The 14229-nt window shown below is 40.6% G+C and overlaps 1 protein-coding gene across 1 annotated transcript in view; it reads left to right on the top strand.

Moving 5' to 3' along the window:
• LOC126094952 (juvenile hormone esterase-like) overlaps positions 1-14229 on the top strand; it is a 112615-nt gene that overhangs the window by 61428 nt on the left and 36958 nt on the right. Inside the window, exons 6-7 of the mRNA XM_049909607.1 lie at positions 4607-4772; positions 6867-7045. Of these exons, the coding sequence (XP_049765564.1) occupies positions 4607-4772; positions 6867-7045 (345 nt within the window). The remainder of the gene's footprint in view (positions 1-4606; positions 4773-6866; positions 7046-14229) is intronic.

Here is a 14229-nt window from a genome sequence, read left to right as displayed (position 1 = left end):
AGTGACAAATGAGATTAAAGCTTCAGATACCTAATGCTATTACGCTGCAACCAAAAACATGCATTTTAATGAATCCCACAACCACAAGACTGAGAGCACAACCTAAGACACATAAACCTCATGTTTCATTGATGCCTATTATTAATTCTAACAGTACACCTGCCTCCAAAATCTCTCATCTGCTTAATGAAAGTCTGAAGCAGTACTATACTTTTGATAAGTCACACTCAGATAAGACCACAAAATTAAAGATATTGAAATTCCTGCTGGTGCCAGGTTTTCCACGTTTGTTGTAACTAACCATTTCCAAACGTGCCAACTGAAAACTTAGTGCAACATAAAAAATTCTTAATTGCAGAAATATCAGAAATCAAGGACATATTGCAGCTAATATTGTCAAACAATTACTTTACATTTAGTGCAAAAGTGTACCAGCAGAAAGAGAGTCTTGCCAGGGGCAGTAGTATATCAAATTTCCTGGCTGATATCTTCCTCAACCATCTGGAAATTAAGTTCTGTAAAGAAAACAAAAGACTCAAAAGGAAAATAATATTTTACCAGAGATATGTTGATGATACTTTGCTGCTCTTTGATGGAACAAAAGAGAAGATTGAAGAGCTACTACCATTATTCAGTTCTTTCTGCAAAAGCACTGACTACAGATAAATTCATCTTCGATCATGCGATATACAATAACATCTTTGAAGAGTTAACAAAAGAGTTTATGGAAATGTACCTCTTGAGTGAAGTGATATGCATTAACAGGATGAAGAAACCAATGTATGATGGTGTTAAAAAGTTAAAAACGCTTTTCTTGAATTATGTGGTAAGTTTACACTGTTTTGCACGTTTTTCCGTATTTGATTTCCGAAATTCATAACATAACATCAAACCTTTTCATGAGAGGAAAGTGCAATTCACCTCATTCAAGAGAAAAAATAAATCTTGTACTAAGACAACTTACGCCTGAGGATGGCCCCACAGCATCCAAAATGCATCGTGTAGTTAATAAAACACGAAAATTTTTGAGTGAAGACATTTTTTAATTCATACTTGTAGTGTAAAGAAAGGCTTTATAACCATTTAACCTGTAATATTGTGTAGCTTAATTATTTATTGTCCTTAACATTGTTTATTGTGTAAAGTGTAGTTTCAAAGATAAGAAACAAGTTAGATGCAGGTGATTGCATCTTAGCCTATAATATTTGGTTACCTAAGAGTATTAAATAGAATTGGCGAGAAGAGGAGTTTGTGGCACAAGTTGACAAGAAGAAGGGACCGGTTGGTAGGACATGTTCTGAGGCATCAAGGGATCACCAATTTAGCATTGGAGGGCAGCGTGGAGGGTAAAAATCGTGGAGGGAGACCAAGAGATGACTACACTAAGCAGATTCAGAAGGATGTAGTTTGCAGTAAGTACTGGGAGATGAAGAAGCTTGCACAGGATAGAGTAGCATGGAGAGCTGCATCAAACCAGTCTCAGGACTGAAGACCACAACAACAACAAGAACCAACGTCCCTTCCAGATGCAAGCCACCTGTTTTCTGAAGATGGCCTAATAAGACGAAAACTAGTTCGAAATAAACAGAGTCATGTTGAGCAAAACGAATGTTTTTGCATTTAACCTTAAATATGGCATTGTTCTACCAAAAAGTATCGCAAGAATCCATAAATAACATAATACACTGAATTTATCTGTTTTAAATTTGCAGTAATAAATATCATTTGGCCAGCAAAAGTGCTTGATGTAAGATGTTTCATTAAAACACGCTGTGGGTTTTCATCTAAGGATTTGCCCTGACAGTTTTCCCAAAAACTTAACACTTCGCCTATCTATTTCTTGTATTTCATTGTTTGGATACACAACTGTAATGACTTGAGAAGTTCTATGAGTATTATTGAATTGGTACATGCTGAGTCTTATAAAAGTTAGCTGTAATCCATTTGTTTTGAACGATCTGTCAATGCTTTCAAATATTTAATTAACTGTCTCTTCAGTAAGAGGACTGCCCAACGTTTTATCCCTATACTTATCGTTTAACTCGGCGTCTTCACTTTCTGTTTTAGCTTATTTACCGCTTCTAGTTATTCCCATCTCATTTCTTTCGATTTGTTTGTATTTATTTTTACTAGCAATCCATGATTCACTTCCATAAAATAGTATCACTAGGGAAACAGTCTTATAACACTTTAATATTGTAGGTTTCCCTAGGTTTGAGAGTTTTATTAAAAAGCTGCTGATTGTTCTGCAAATTTTACTAAGTGTACTAACTTTATTTTGTATGTTGCTTCGTCATAATCTCACGTTACATCACATCCTAAATATTTGAAATGTTTGACTTGTTCTATTATTTTAGTTTAATGACAAATTTTAATCTATGATGGGTGCTTTCCTATAAAAGCTATAGTTCTGGTTTTCTGCACAAGAATTTATAAATTATATTTGTAACAAATGTTATTCAATTAATGAACAGCTAGCTGCAGTACATTTTCTTCCCTTGAAACAAGTGTAAGGTAGTCAGCGTAAACAAATGGTTTTAATACTGATATGTCAGTCAGCTATGCTACAGTGTTTAAGTATTAAATAGAATGAAAGATACACCAAATTCGATCTCACTTCTTTTGTCTGTATGGATTAAGTCTTTTAGTTTCAGACTAAAACCTGCACACACAATATATTTTCGGACTGGCTCTGAACTGCTGACATAAGATTTCAGAAATATCGTTTATAATTCATTATATACCATAGATAATTCTTAAAAAATTATCGAAAGTCTTCTCAAATTTTAAAAATACTGTGATCCTTGGCTAAACTATCTTTGTTTTTCAATAACTTATCGTTAAATTAAAATAGTGTGACTAGTTAAATGTACTTCGCAGACTATCACTTGTTCGTCAGTAAGTGAATATTCAGTTGTTGCTTTCGCTCTGCTGTTAATAATTCCAAATTATAGTTTGCAAGTTTCGTCAAGTAGTTCTATTGCTCTTAGTTATATCAAACTGTTTTTCTCCTCTTATTCGTGCGATAGTGTCAGATTTGTCTTCTTCCAGGTCTGAATGATATTCTTTTGCTTTCAACACATATAAAAATATGTAGCAGTCTAAAATAAATCAGCATTCCCCATGCTTAATGAACACTGAATTAAATCAGTCCTTACCATTTGCTTTCTGGCACTTATAGGCGCCATCATTTATTTTATATTAATATCATCCATTCATTTTAGCTTATATACTTTCGACAGACTGTAAAATTTTATGTTTTTATCCAGTCCTTTTCCTAATGTTATTTAATTTAGCTGTCTTCCTTTCTGACAGGTTTCACAATCCCATGCTTGTATCCCTGGCAAAAAGTATACAATTTGCGTCTTTTGACAATACTAGTAGAAGATATACGCTTCATATTAGAAACAACAGAGGAACCAAATCAGAAACAATGGAGCACTACATCTGCTTACTTAGAATTTTTATTACAAAACATCTCATAGTATAATCTGGAATATCCCGTACAGTACGAGACTAGGAGTAAATGCTAACCAATGAATATTGGTCATTCTGAAAAATGATATTTTTCTTGTAGTTTCTTATAGTAACACGGTATCCTACATAACGTGTTTGCTTTCTCATTACTTTAGAAAGTTTTCTGTTTCAGATGATACTGTGGCAGTACACCACATAACGTGATAAAAATGATACTGAATAACTTCGCAAATATAACAAAACTGATGTCATAACGAAATAAATACTATCGCAGAAAAACAACAAAGACTGTAATCAATTAATATGATCTGCGAATGTAACTGCAATCTCTGTACCTTTTGCAAAACGATCGCTTTTTCTTCCCTTTTGTTTCTTCATAGTGTGAGATGCCATTTTGTGACGAGGCATGAAAACGTGTAAAGTTTCATTTAATATTAGCCTAAATATAATCAAATATTACTTAAAAGTGTTGTAAAGTTTTATATGTACCAACTCCTATATTCATGAAGCTCCAATATCAACGTTTTTATGCAAATTTTATAGGGGAACGTTGGTGCAGAGGTCAGCGCCATTGTTCTAAATGATAACGGCCCAGAGTCGTAATAAATGTCTTAATATTTGCTAATTTTGACAAATAAAAACAAAGTAAACGTAGGAGAACTCTCTTGATTAGCGATTCTTCCTTTGATACAGTAAAAGTAATCAGTTTTTCCAATATTCAATCAAATTTTAGTAAAATGACTTCAGTATATTATTTTGATTACCGCTTAACGGAAACTACGAGAATCCCCAAACGATACCATTTCACTAAAGTTAGTCAAATAACTAATAAAATTCAACTACAGTAATAATTGCAGACATTCTGTGAGTGGGTGGTGTCTTTTAATACAAAAACATCGTGTCGGGAAAACTAACTGCGAGAAGTGCCACAACTGAGCCACTGGCGTAAATAATTTTCCAGTTGTGAAGCGGCCAGAATAACACTAACTCCAACGTATCGTAACATATAAATAACAATACGTAAAAGAATCACCACAATACCTCGTATACAGTTATGCCGAACCGGTCTTATTTGGACCCATGAGTAGTCAATATCTTTGATTCTACGAACATTGCGCCCCTTGTACAGGAGAAGCGCTGTCCACTCCCGCTGGCATTCCTGCCCGTCGTGGAGCCGCCGTCGGACTCAGCGGTGATCGTCGAGCCTCCAGCGGACGTTCTCAAGGCAGGCAGCTACAACCAGGTGCCCATCATGCTGGGCGTCACTTCCGGAGAAGGGGCCGTCGTACTCATGTGTAAGTAAAAAGACTGTGAATTTCCTGGCTCCATTTCCTCTGCTTGTATCATACATGATTCCTTGCATTTTTTTATAAATTTACAGTCAGATTCTACATCTATACATTGTACTGTGGCATGGGGATTCTCCTGCCTCCTTTGAGATTCTGGATCGAGTTCAGAGTACTTTGCTACGTTTTGGCTCAATTACTTGATTTATAAAAAAAAGTACGATTATTGCACACTCCGGAATAACTTACACTCTGATTTATTCGGATCCGAGAATAGTGGTCGTCTCAGTTTCAGACTGCATTAATTGACAAATTTGACGGTGGAGCGTGTAAAATCCCAGTCATTTATTGACAGTCATAGAATAGGTCCTCACACTTTACCTTTATTCTGTTTGTTGAGGCTGATTACCTTTAGCTGTGATGACTCTTTCTGTAGTATTGCATGAATTAACAAGCCAAGTACACTACTGGCCATTAAAATTGCTATACCAAGAAAAAATGCAGATGATAAACGGGTATTCATTGGACAAATATATTATACTAGAACTGACGTGTGATTACATTTTCACACAATTTGGGTGCATAGATCCTGAGAAATCAGTACCAAGAACAACCGATTCTGGCCGTAATAACGGCCTTGATACGCCTGGGCATTGAGTCAAACACAGCTTGGATGGCGTGTACAGGTACAGCTGCCCATGCAACTTCAACACGATACCACAGTTCATCAAGAGTAGTGACTGGCGTATTGTGACGAGCTAATTGCTCGGCCACCACGTTTTCAATTGGTGAGAGATCTGGAGAATGTGCTGACCAGGGCAGCAGTCGAACATTTTCTGTATCCAGAAAGGCCCGTACAGGACCTGGAACATGCGGTCGTGCATTATCCTGCTGAAATGTAGGGTTTCGTAGGGACCGAAGGGTAGAGCCACGGATCGTAACACATCTGAAATGTAACGTCCACTGTTCGAAGTGCCGTCAGTGTGAACAAGAGGTAACCGAGACGTGTAAAGAGAGGCACCCCATACCATCACGCCGGGTGATACGCCAGTATGGCGATGACGAATACACGCTTCCAATGTGCGTTCACCGCGATGTCGCCAAACACAGGTGAGACCATCATGATGCTGTAAACAGAACCTGGATTCATCCGAAAAAATGACGTTTTGCCATCCGTGCAATTAGGTTCATCGTTGAGTACACCATCGCAGGCGCTACTGTCTGTGATGCAGCGTCAAGGGTAACCGCAGCCATGGTCTCCGAGCTGATAGTCCATGCTGCTGCTAACGTCGTCGAACTGTTTGTGCAGATGGTTGTTGTCTTGCGAACGTCCGCATCTGTTGACTCAGGGATCGAGACGTGGCTGCACGATCCGTTACAGCTATGCGGATAAGATGCCTGTCATCTCGACTGCTAGTGATACGAGGCCGTTGGGATCCAGCACGGCGTTCCGTATTACCCTCCTGAACCCACCGATTCCATATTCTGCTAACAGTCATTGGATCTCGACCAACGCGAGCAGCAATGTCGCGATACGATAAACCGCAATCGCGATAGGCTACAATCCGACCTTTATCAAAGTCGGAAACATGATGGTACGCATTTCTCCTCCTTACACGAGGCATCACAACAATGTTTCAGCAGACAACGCCGGTCAACTGCTGTTGTGTATGAGAAATCGTTCGTAAACTTACTCATGACAGCACGTTGTAGGTGTCGCCACCGGCGCCAGCCTTGTGTGAATGCTCTGAAAAGCTAATCGTTTGCATATCACAGCATCCTCTTGCTGTCGGTTAAATTTCGCGTCTGTAGCACGTCATCTTCGTGGTGTAGAAATTTTAATGGCCAGTTGTGTAAAGGGATTAACGCAAAATACCAGATGCCATTACACACTTAATTTCTACAAACTTTCCAGAAAACCTCGAGGCCAACCTGTCAGTTTAACGTTGGTTGGTGTGGATTTTCAACCAAACACACTATAGAAATCAGAAACTGTTTATCGCAGTGTGCTGTAGAAGCTGTTAGACACACGTTGCGTAGACATGTAGCGCCATGATTCACATAAAAGCGGGCTCTTTGTAGAAAGGTGTTCGTATGTTCCAGTGTCCAATCTGCTAACACAAGCGGGGATCGCCGACATGAAGGAGAACTTCACGGCGCTGGTCGGCTCCCAGCTGCCGCTGCCCACGGAGGAACAGCGGACTCGTGCGGCGGAACAACTGGAGCAATTCTACTTTGGGGACGAGGGCTTCTCTATGGCCCAGATGCAAGCTGTTATTGATGTAAGCATACGGCATTAGCAGCTCCACTGTGGCAGGGAAACACTGAGATAGCTTCAGCCTGAGTTCCGTATCATTCGCCAAGCGTGATGGATCCGTGCCGATTTAAGAAGCATTCTTGGTTTACGCACTTGGACGGGCGGTTTTCTGAACAACAAGTTGAGGTTATTGATTCTGACAAAGAGATGTGTGTATGTCTCCTCTTGAGGCTCTGCTAAATTTGTTTCTGATGACGTATGAGAGGTGGTGGAAGAGAAGAGATTGTTTAATCATTAAATGTGTTTTAGTGAGAGAGCCCTTCACGGATGGCTGATTGTAACAGCCTAGCCGTACACTTGAGGGCTGTAGTTGAAGATGTACTACGTCAGGCACACCTTGGAGTTTTTCTATAGCACTACCATGCGTCTTCTAAAGATAACCTCTCGCTACAGAATACAACACTCGGTTGCGGTTACGTTTATGAAATGGGACTGTAGCTATTACGATCATGAAAAAATACAAGAATATTGTTCAGAGAAGAGGCCAAAAATTTATTACAACGGATACGATTTTAATGAATGCTCTGCTTCTTGAAACAAATTTAAACGTTACACATGAGGCATTACACATCTCACTCGCATAAATAATTACTGGACATTCGTGAGTAATAATGATGTTGAACATAGATTCTGTACCAACCTTGAAGGTAGGTTTTAACATATGATCTCAGAAAGATTGACTCAGTTTCATAACACAGTTATACAGTGACTTAACATTTGCGAGCGCGCCTGGGTTTGGATTCCATCCGACTCTGCTTGCTACCACAAGAGAGTTTCTGTCTCGAGGATTTCAACCAATCACCGTCCACGAAGTCTGCGCTACAATATATGTTCAGCCAATAGCAAATGACGACGTTGTTTCCAGGTGGATTGTGAAGCCTTAACTCAACACCAATACGCCACCGGCGTCCTCCGCCATACAGCAAGTCTTGTGACATATTGCACCATTGTTGGCAACCGGAATTAAATAATAATTGGATCCTTTTACCGACTTCCCAATTCAGATGATACAGTTGCTGAAAGGTTCAAAGAAAACTAGAGTTTGATTTCAAACACGTACCCGACTCATACGATAATACACTCCTGGAAATTGAAATAAGAACACCGTGAATTCATTGTCCCAGGAAGGGGAAACTTTATTGACACATTCCTGGGGTCAGATACATCACATGGTCACACTGACAGAACCACAGGCACATAGACACAGGCAACACAGCATGCACAATGTCGGCACTAGTACAGTGTATATCCACCTTTCGCAGCAATGCAGGCTGCTATTCTCCCATGGAGACGATCGTAGAGATGCTGGATGTAGTCCTGTGGAACGGCTTGCCATGCCATTTCCACCTGGCGCCTCAGTTGGACCAGCGTTCGTGCTGGACGTGCAGACCGCGTGAGACGACGCTTCATCCAGTCCCAAACATGCTCAATGGGGGACAGATCCGGAGATCTTGCTGGCCAGGGTAGTTGACTTACACCTTCTAGAGCACGTTGGGTGGCACGGGATACATGCGGACGTGCATTGTCCTGTTGGAACAGCAAGTTCCCTTGCCGGTCTAGGAATGGTAGAACGATGGGTTCGATGACGGTTTGGATGTACCGTGCACTATTCAGTGTCCCCTCGACGATCACCAGTGGTGTACGGCCAGTGTAGGAGAACGCTCCCCACACCATGATGCCGCGTGTTGGCCCTGTGTGCCTCGGTCGTATGCAGTCCTGATTGTGGCGCTCACCTGCACGGCGCCAAACACGCATACGACCATCATTGGCACCAAGGCAGAAGCGACTCTCATCGCTGAAGACGACACGTCTCCATTCGTCCCTCCATTCACGCCTGTCGCGACACCACTGGAGGCGGGCTGCACGATGTTGGGGCGTGAGCGGAAGACGGCCTAACGGTGTGCGGGACCGTAGCCCAGCTTCATGGAGACGGTTGCGAATGGTCCTCGCCGATACCCCGGGAGCAACAGTGTCCCTAATTTGCTGGGAAGTGGCGGTGCGGTCCCCTACGGCACTGCGTAGGATCCTACGGTCTTGGCGTGCATCCGTGCGTCGCTGCGGTCCGGTCCCAGGTCGACGGGCACGTGCACCTTCCGCCGACCACTGGCGACAACATCGATGTACTGTGGAGACCTCACGCCCCACGTGTTGAGCAATTCGACTGTACGTCCACCCGGCCTCCCGCATGCCCACTATACGCCCTCGCTCAAAGTCCGTCAACTGCACATACGGTTCACGTCCACGCTGTCGCGGCATGCTACCAGTGTTAAAGACTGCGATGGAGCTCCGTATGCCACGGCAAACTGGCTGACACTGACGGCGGCGGTGCACAAATGCTGCGCAGCTAGCGCCATTCGACGGCCAACACCGCGGTTCCTGGTGTGTCCGCTGTGCCGTGCGTGTGATCATTGCTTGTACAGCCCTCTCGCAGTGTCCGGAGCAAGTATGGTGGGTCTGACACACCGGTGTCAATGTGTTCTTTTTTCCATTTCCAGGAGTGTAGTTGGTGGCGACTTCAATTGACCCTCGATATGTTGGCGAAAATACATGTTCAGTTCCGGAGGTAAGCATACAATTGTGCTAAATGCATTCTCTGAAAATTATCTCGAGAAGGTAGTTCATGACCCCAAGCGAATAGTAAATGGTTGTGAAAACACACTGGACGTCTTAGCAACAAATAATCCTGAGTTAATAACGAGCTTCAAAACTGATTCAGGGATTAGTGGACACAGAGTTGTCGTAGCGAGATTGAATATTGTAATTCCCAAATCCTCGAAAAATAAGCGAAAAATATACCTATTCAGAAAAGCTGATAAAAATTCACTTGACGCCTTCCTGAGAGACAATCTCCACTCATTCAAAATAAATAATATAAGTGTAGACCAGATGTGGCTTAGATTCAAAGAAATAGTATCGGCAGCAATTGAGAGATTTATACCAAATAAATTAACAAACGACGCAGCTGGTCCTTCTTGGTACACAAAACGGGTTAGAACACTGTTGCAGAAACAACGAAACAAACATGCCAAATTTAAACAGACGCAGAATCCCCAAGATGGGGGATCTTTTACAGAAGGTTTAAATTTAGGGCGGACTTCAATGCGAGATGCTTATAACAGTTTCCACAACGGAATTTTGTCTCGAAACCTCGCAGAAAATCCAAAGAGACTCTGGTCGTATGTGAAGTATGATAGCGGCAAGAAACAATCAATGCCTTCCCTGCGCTATAGCAATGGGGATACTATCGAAGACACTGCTGCCAAAGCAGAATAATTAAATACAGCCTTCCGAAATCCCTTCACAAAATAAGAAGAAGTAAATATTCCAGAAATCGAATCGAGAACAGCTGCCAACATGAGTAACGTAGAAGTAAATATCCTCGGAGTAGTGAAGCAACTTAAATCACTTATTAAAGGCAAGTCTTCTGGTCTTGACTGTATACCAATTAGGTTCCTTTCGGAGTATGCTGATGCATTAGCTCCATACTTAACAATCATATACAACCGTTCGCTCGACGAAAGATCCGTACCCAAAGACTGGAAACTTGACAGGTCACACCAACATTCAAGAAAGGTAGTTGGAGTAATCCACTAAATTACAGGCCTATATCGTTAACGGCGATATGCAGCAGGATTTTGGAACATCTACTGTGTTCGAACATTATGAATTACCTCGAAGAAAGCGGTCTATTGACACACAGTCAACATGGGTTTAGAAAACATCATTCTTGTGAAACACAACTAGCTCTTTATTCGTATTGTGTTGAGTGTTACTGACAAGGGATGTTCGATCGATTCGGTATTTCTGGATTTCCGGAAGGCTTATGACACGGTACCACACAAGCGGCTCGTAGTGAAATTGCCTGCTTATGGGATATCGTCTCAGTTATGTGACTGGATTTCTGAATTCCTGTCAGAGATGTCACAGTTCGCAGTAACTGACGGAAAGTCATCGAGTAAAACAGAAGTGATTCCTGGCGTTCCCCAAGGTAGTGTTATAGGCCCTTTGCTGTTCTTTATCTATATAAACGATTTGGGAGACAATCTGAGCAGCCGTCTACGGTTGTTTGTAGATGACACTGTCGTTTATCAACTAATAAAGTCATCAGAAGGTCAAAACAAACTGCAAAACGATTTAGAAAAGATATCTGAATGGTGCGAAAAGTGGCAGTTGACCCTAAATAACGAAAAGTGCGAGGTCATCCACATGAGTGCTAAAAGGAATTAGTTACACTTCGGTTACACGATAAATCAGTCTAATCTAAAAGCCGTAAATTCAACTAAATACCTAGATATTACAATTACGAACAACTTAAATTGGAAGGAACACAGAAAATGTTGTGGATAAGGCTAACCAAAGACTGCGTTTTACTGGCAGGACACTTAGAAAATACAACAGACCTACTAAGGAGACTGCCTACACTAAGCTTGTCCGTCCACTTTTAGAATACTGCTGCGCGGTGTGGGTTGCTTACCAGATAGGACTGCGTAGTACATCGAAAAAGTTCAAAGAGAGGCGACACGTTTTGTATTATCGCGAAATATGGGAGAGTGTCACAGAAATGATACAGGATTTGGGCTAGACATCGTTAAAAGAAAGGCGGTTTCCGTTGCGACGGAATCTTCTAACAAAATTCCAATCACCAACTTTCTCCTCCAAATGCGAAAATATTTTGTTGACACCGACCTATATAGGGGGGAACGATCACCACGATAAAATAAGGGAAATCAGAGCTCGTACGGAAAGATATAGGTGTTATTTTTCCCGCGCGCGATACGAGATAGGAATAACAGAGAATTGTGAAGGTGGTTGGATGAACCCTCTGCCAGGCACTTAAATGTGATTTGCAGAGTATCCATGTAGATGTAGATGTAGATTACGATTTACTAAGTATCAATTTAACCTACCAACCTACACATGCCATTCTCAATTCTTTTTTTTTTTCTTTTTCTTAATGGGGCATTCTCAAAGACACTAATAATTTTTCAAACCACGAATTAAGCCAGAAACACCAATGCCAATTCACCTTCACTTCAAACCACTGATCTCACACAATACCTCACCCTTAGGTCTGATTCAGTTCGAAAATTCTTAATTGCTACCTTGCACCTGTTCGAATATTTACATTCACATTTCGGAATATTTTACATCAAGGTTATCTAACTGATTTAGAATTTCTTTCTTGATGCATTACTTAACAATTCGTCTTCTTGTTGGCATTGTTGCAGTCACAGTATACTACGAGATAATCTTATTCATAATTTTAAGACTTCTTTCTTTACTGTCATTTCTCTCTTTTTACTCAGCACATTGCCGTCCATGTAAACGTTTTCTCTTATCACTTCTCTCGCTTTACTTGGTGCATTTCCATAGATACAAAATAAATAGGCACTAATTAAGCAAATAATAATGCACCGAAACCTGCTTCCATCTTTCGGTATTTTCCTGCTTTTTTAACATTTCACTAGTTTCCCATGGGAGCCAGTTGTTGTGTACTTGCAGGTGAGGGTATCTTGCTATTGGTACCATAAAATTCTTCCATCGATAATGCGTTCTCATTTCAGTGATTCAGCTCTCTGTCGTCTCTCTCTCACCCACCAGGTACATAATTCAGAGCTATTATTTGTAACAAAATGTATTAATTAGAGACAAGTAATTGTATTGTAACCCTGTAACAGAAAAGCAGATCCATTAATCACTCATATACTACAGTACACACTTTAACAGAATTTTTGGACATCATTTAATTTACGTGTCGTTAAGACTCTGTGTTGTACCGTTAGCTTGTCTAGGAACTCACGCTGCCTCTGACCCATATCATACTCGAGACACACTACATCTACGTATTAAATTCATGGAGACTATAATATTTCTCAATGAAATCAAAGCTCCAAAAACAGTCGTTCCTTTAATCTTTACTTCATTAGGATATGCATCCTTGTTGAATGCAAACGTTCTGTCTTCCACCTCAAAGATTCGTCTCCATTGCCAACATCTTTCATTTGTTACTCAGTGCCTGCCCTGTTCTATAACGATCATTTTAGCTCTTTTCCATCAGTTTTCAGTGCCCAATTGTAATACCCCAAGAAACCAGAAAATCCAAACAAGAATGTCATGATAATTTAAAGTAGGGAACAGTGTTATCCTCACAGGTACGACAACTTTGACAATAATATAACACCTTAAACTTTCGATGAACACCAATTTCAATAATTACTGAGTATGCCAAGCTATAAAGGTAGAAAGAAAGAAAGGTTATTTTTAATTTGCTATCAAACATCTCAGTAATAACTGCAAATCAGTACGACGAAAGTTAAGTCCAAAGTAATATGTCGGTCAGAGATAATATTTATTGTGAAAGAGAGTTGTAAACGCTGCGAAAAGGAAATTCAATGCGTCTACAATGCTCGATCATGGAAATGTTAGTCGCTTGCTAGCTTGCTTGGTACCAAGTGAGAGAGTACCGCTTGTTACAGTACTACAAACGGAACGCTACGAGATTGTTTCTATTTTTTAAAAAAAATTACCATTGCGTGATAGAGATGCGTGGACTTTGTTCTCAGTTATTCTGACTTGAGAACTAGAACTGAAGTGATGTTCTGATAGTGTACGACGAGTTAATGAACTTTAATTATTGGAGATATTATTGTTGGACTCAGCCTTCATCAAAGTGAACAGTTACAACGAAGACTGCAATACCTGATTAGCCTTGAGTAGGAAACATTAATACGACCACACGAAGATAATACAAATACGCCGATTGTAAAAGTTGTAATTGTCACGATCACCGAACTTGAAACAATCGTAATTGATCTGATCCATCGGTGTGCGTGTGGTGTGATGATTATAAACTAACTCCTAAGAAGGAACAATAAAAATTGTTCATCAGTAATGGAAATCTCACGTGTTGGCTCCATCATTAATTGAACTGTGTGATAGTTGATGATCAAAATTAATTATCTGTGAACATTTTAATTGAAATAGTTACTTGATGAACATTGACCACTGAAAGGAGTGTTTTGCCGAAATAATATTACGACGCATGAAAGCAAGATAGCATTATAGATTATCTCTGGATTTGCGTCGTGCCGTAGTGAACAATTTTGCCCAGCAACGTAACAACAACTACTGATACTGAACCACAAATGA

Source organism: Schistocerca cancellata, chromosome 8, assembly GCF_023864275.1.
Source record: "Schistocerca cancellata isolate TAMUIC-IGC-003103 chromosome 8, iqSchCanc2.1, whole genome shotgun sequence".
Lineage (NCBI taxonomy): Eukaryota > Metazoa > Arthropoda > Insecta > Orthoptera > Acrididae > Schistocerca > Schistocerca cancellata.
Note: the sequence above shows the minus strand (reverse complement) of the source record. Positions and strands in the feature narration are given on the sequence as shown.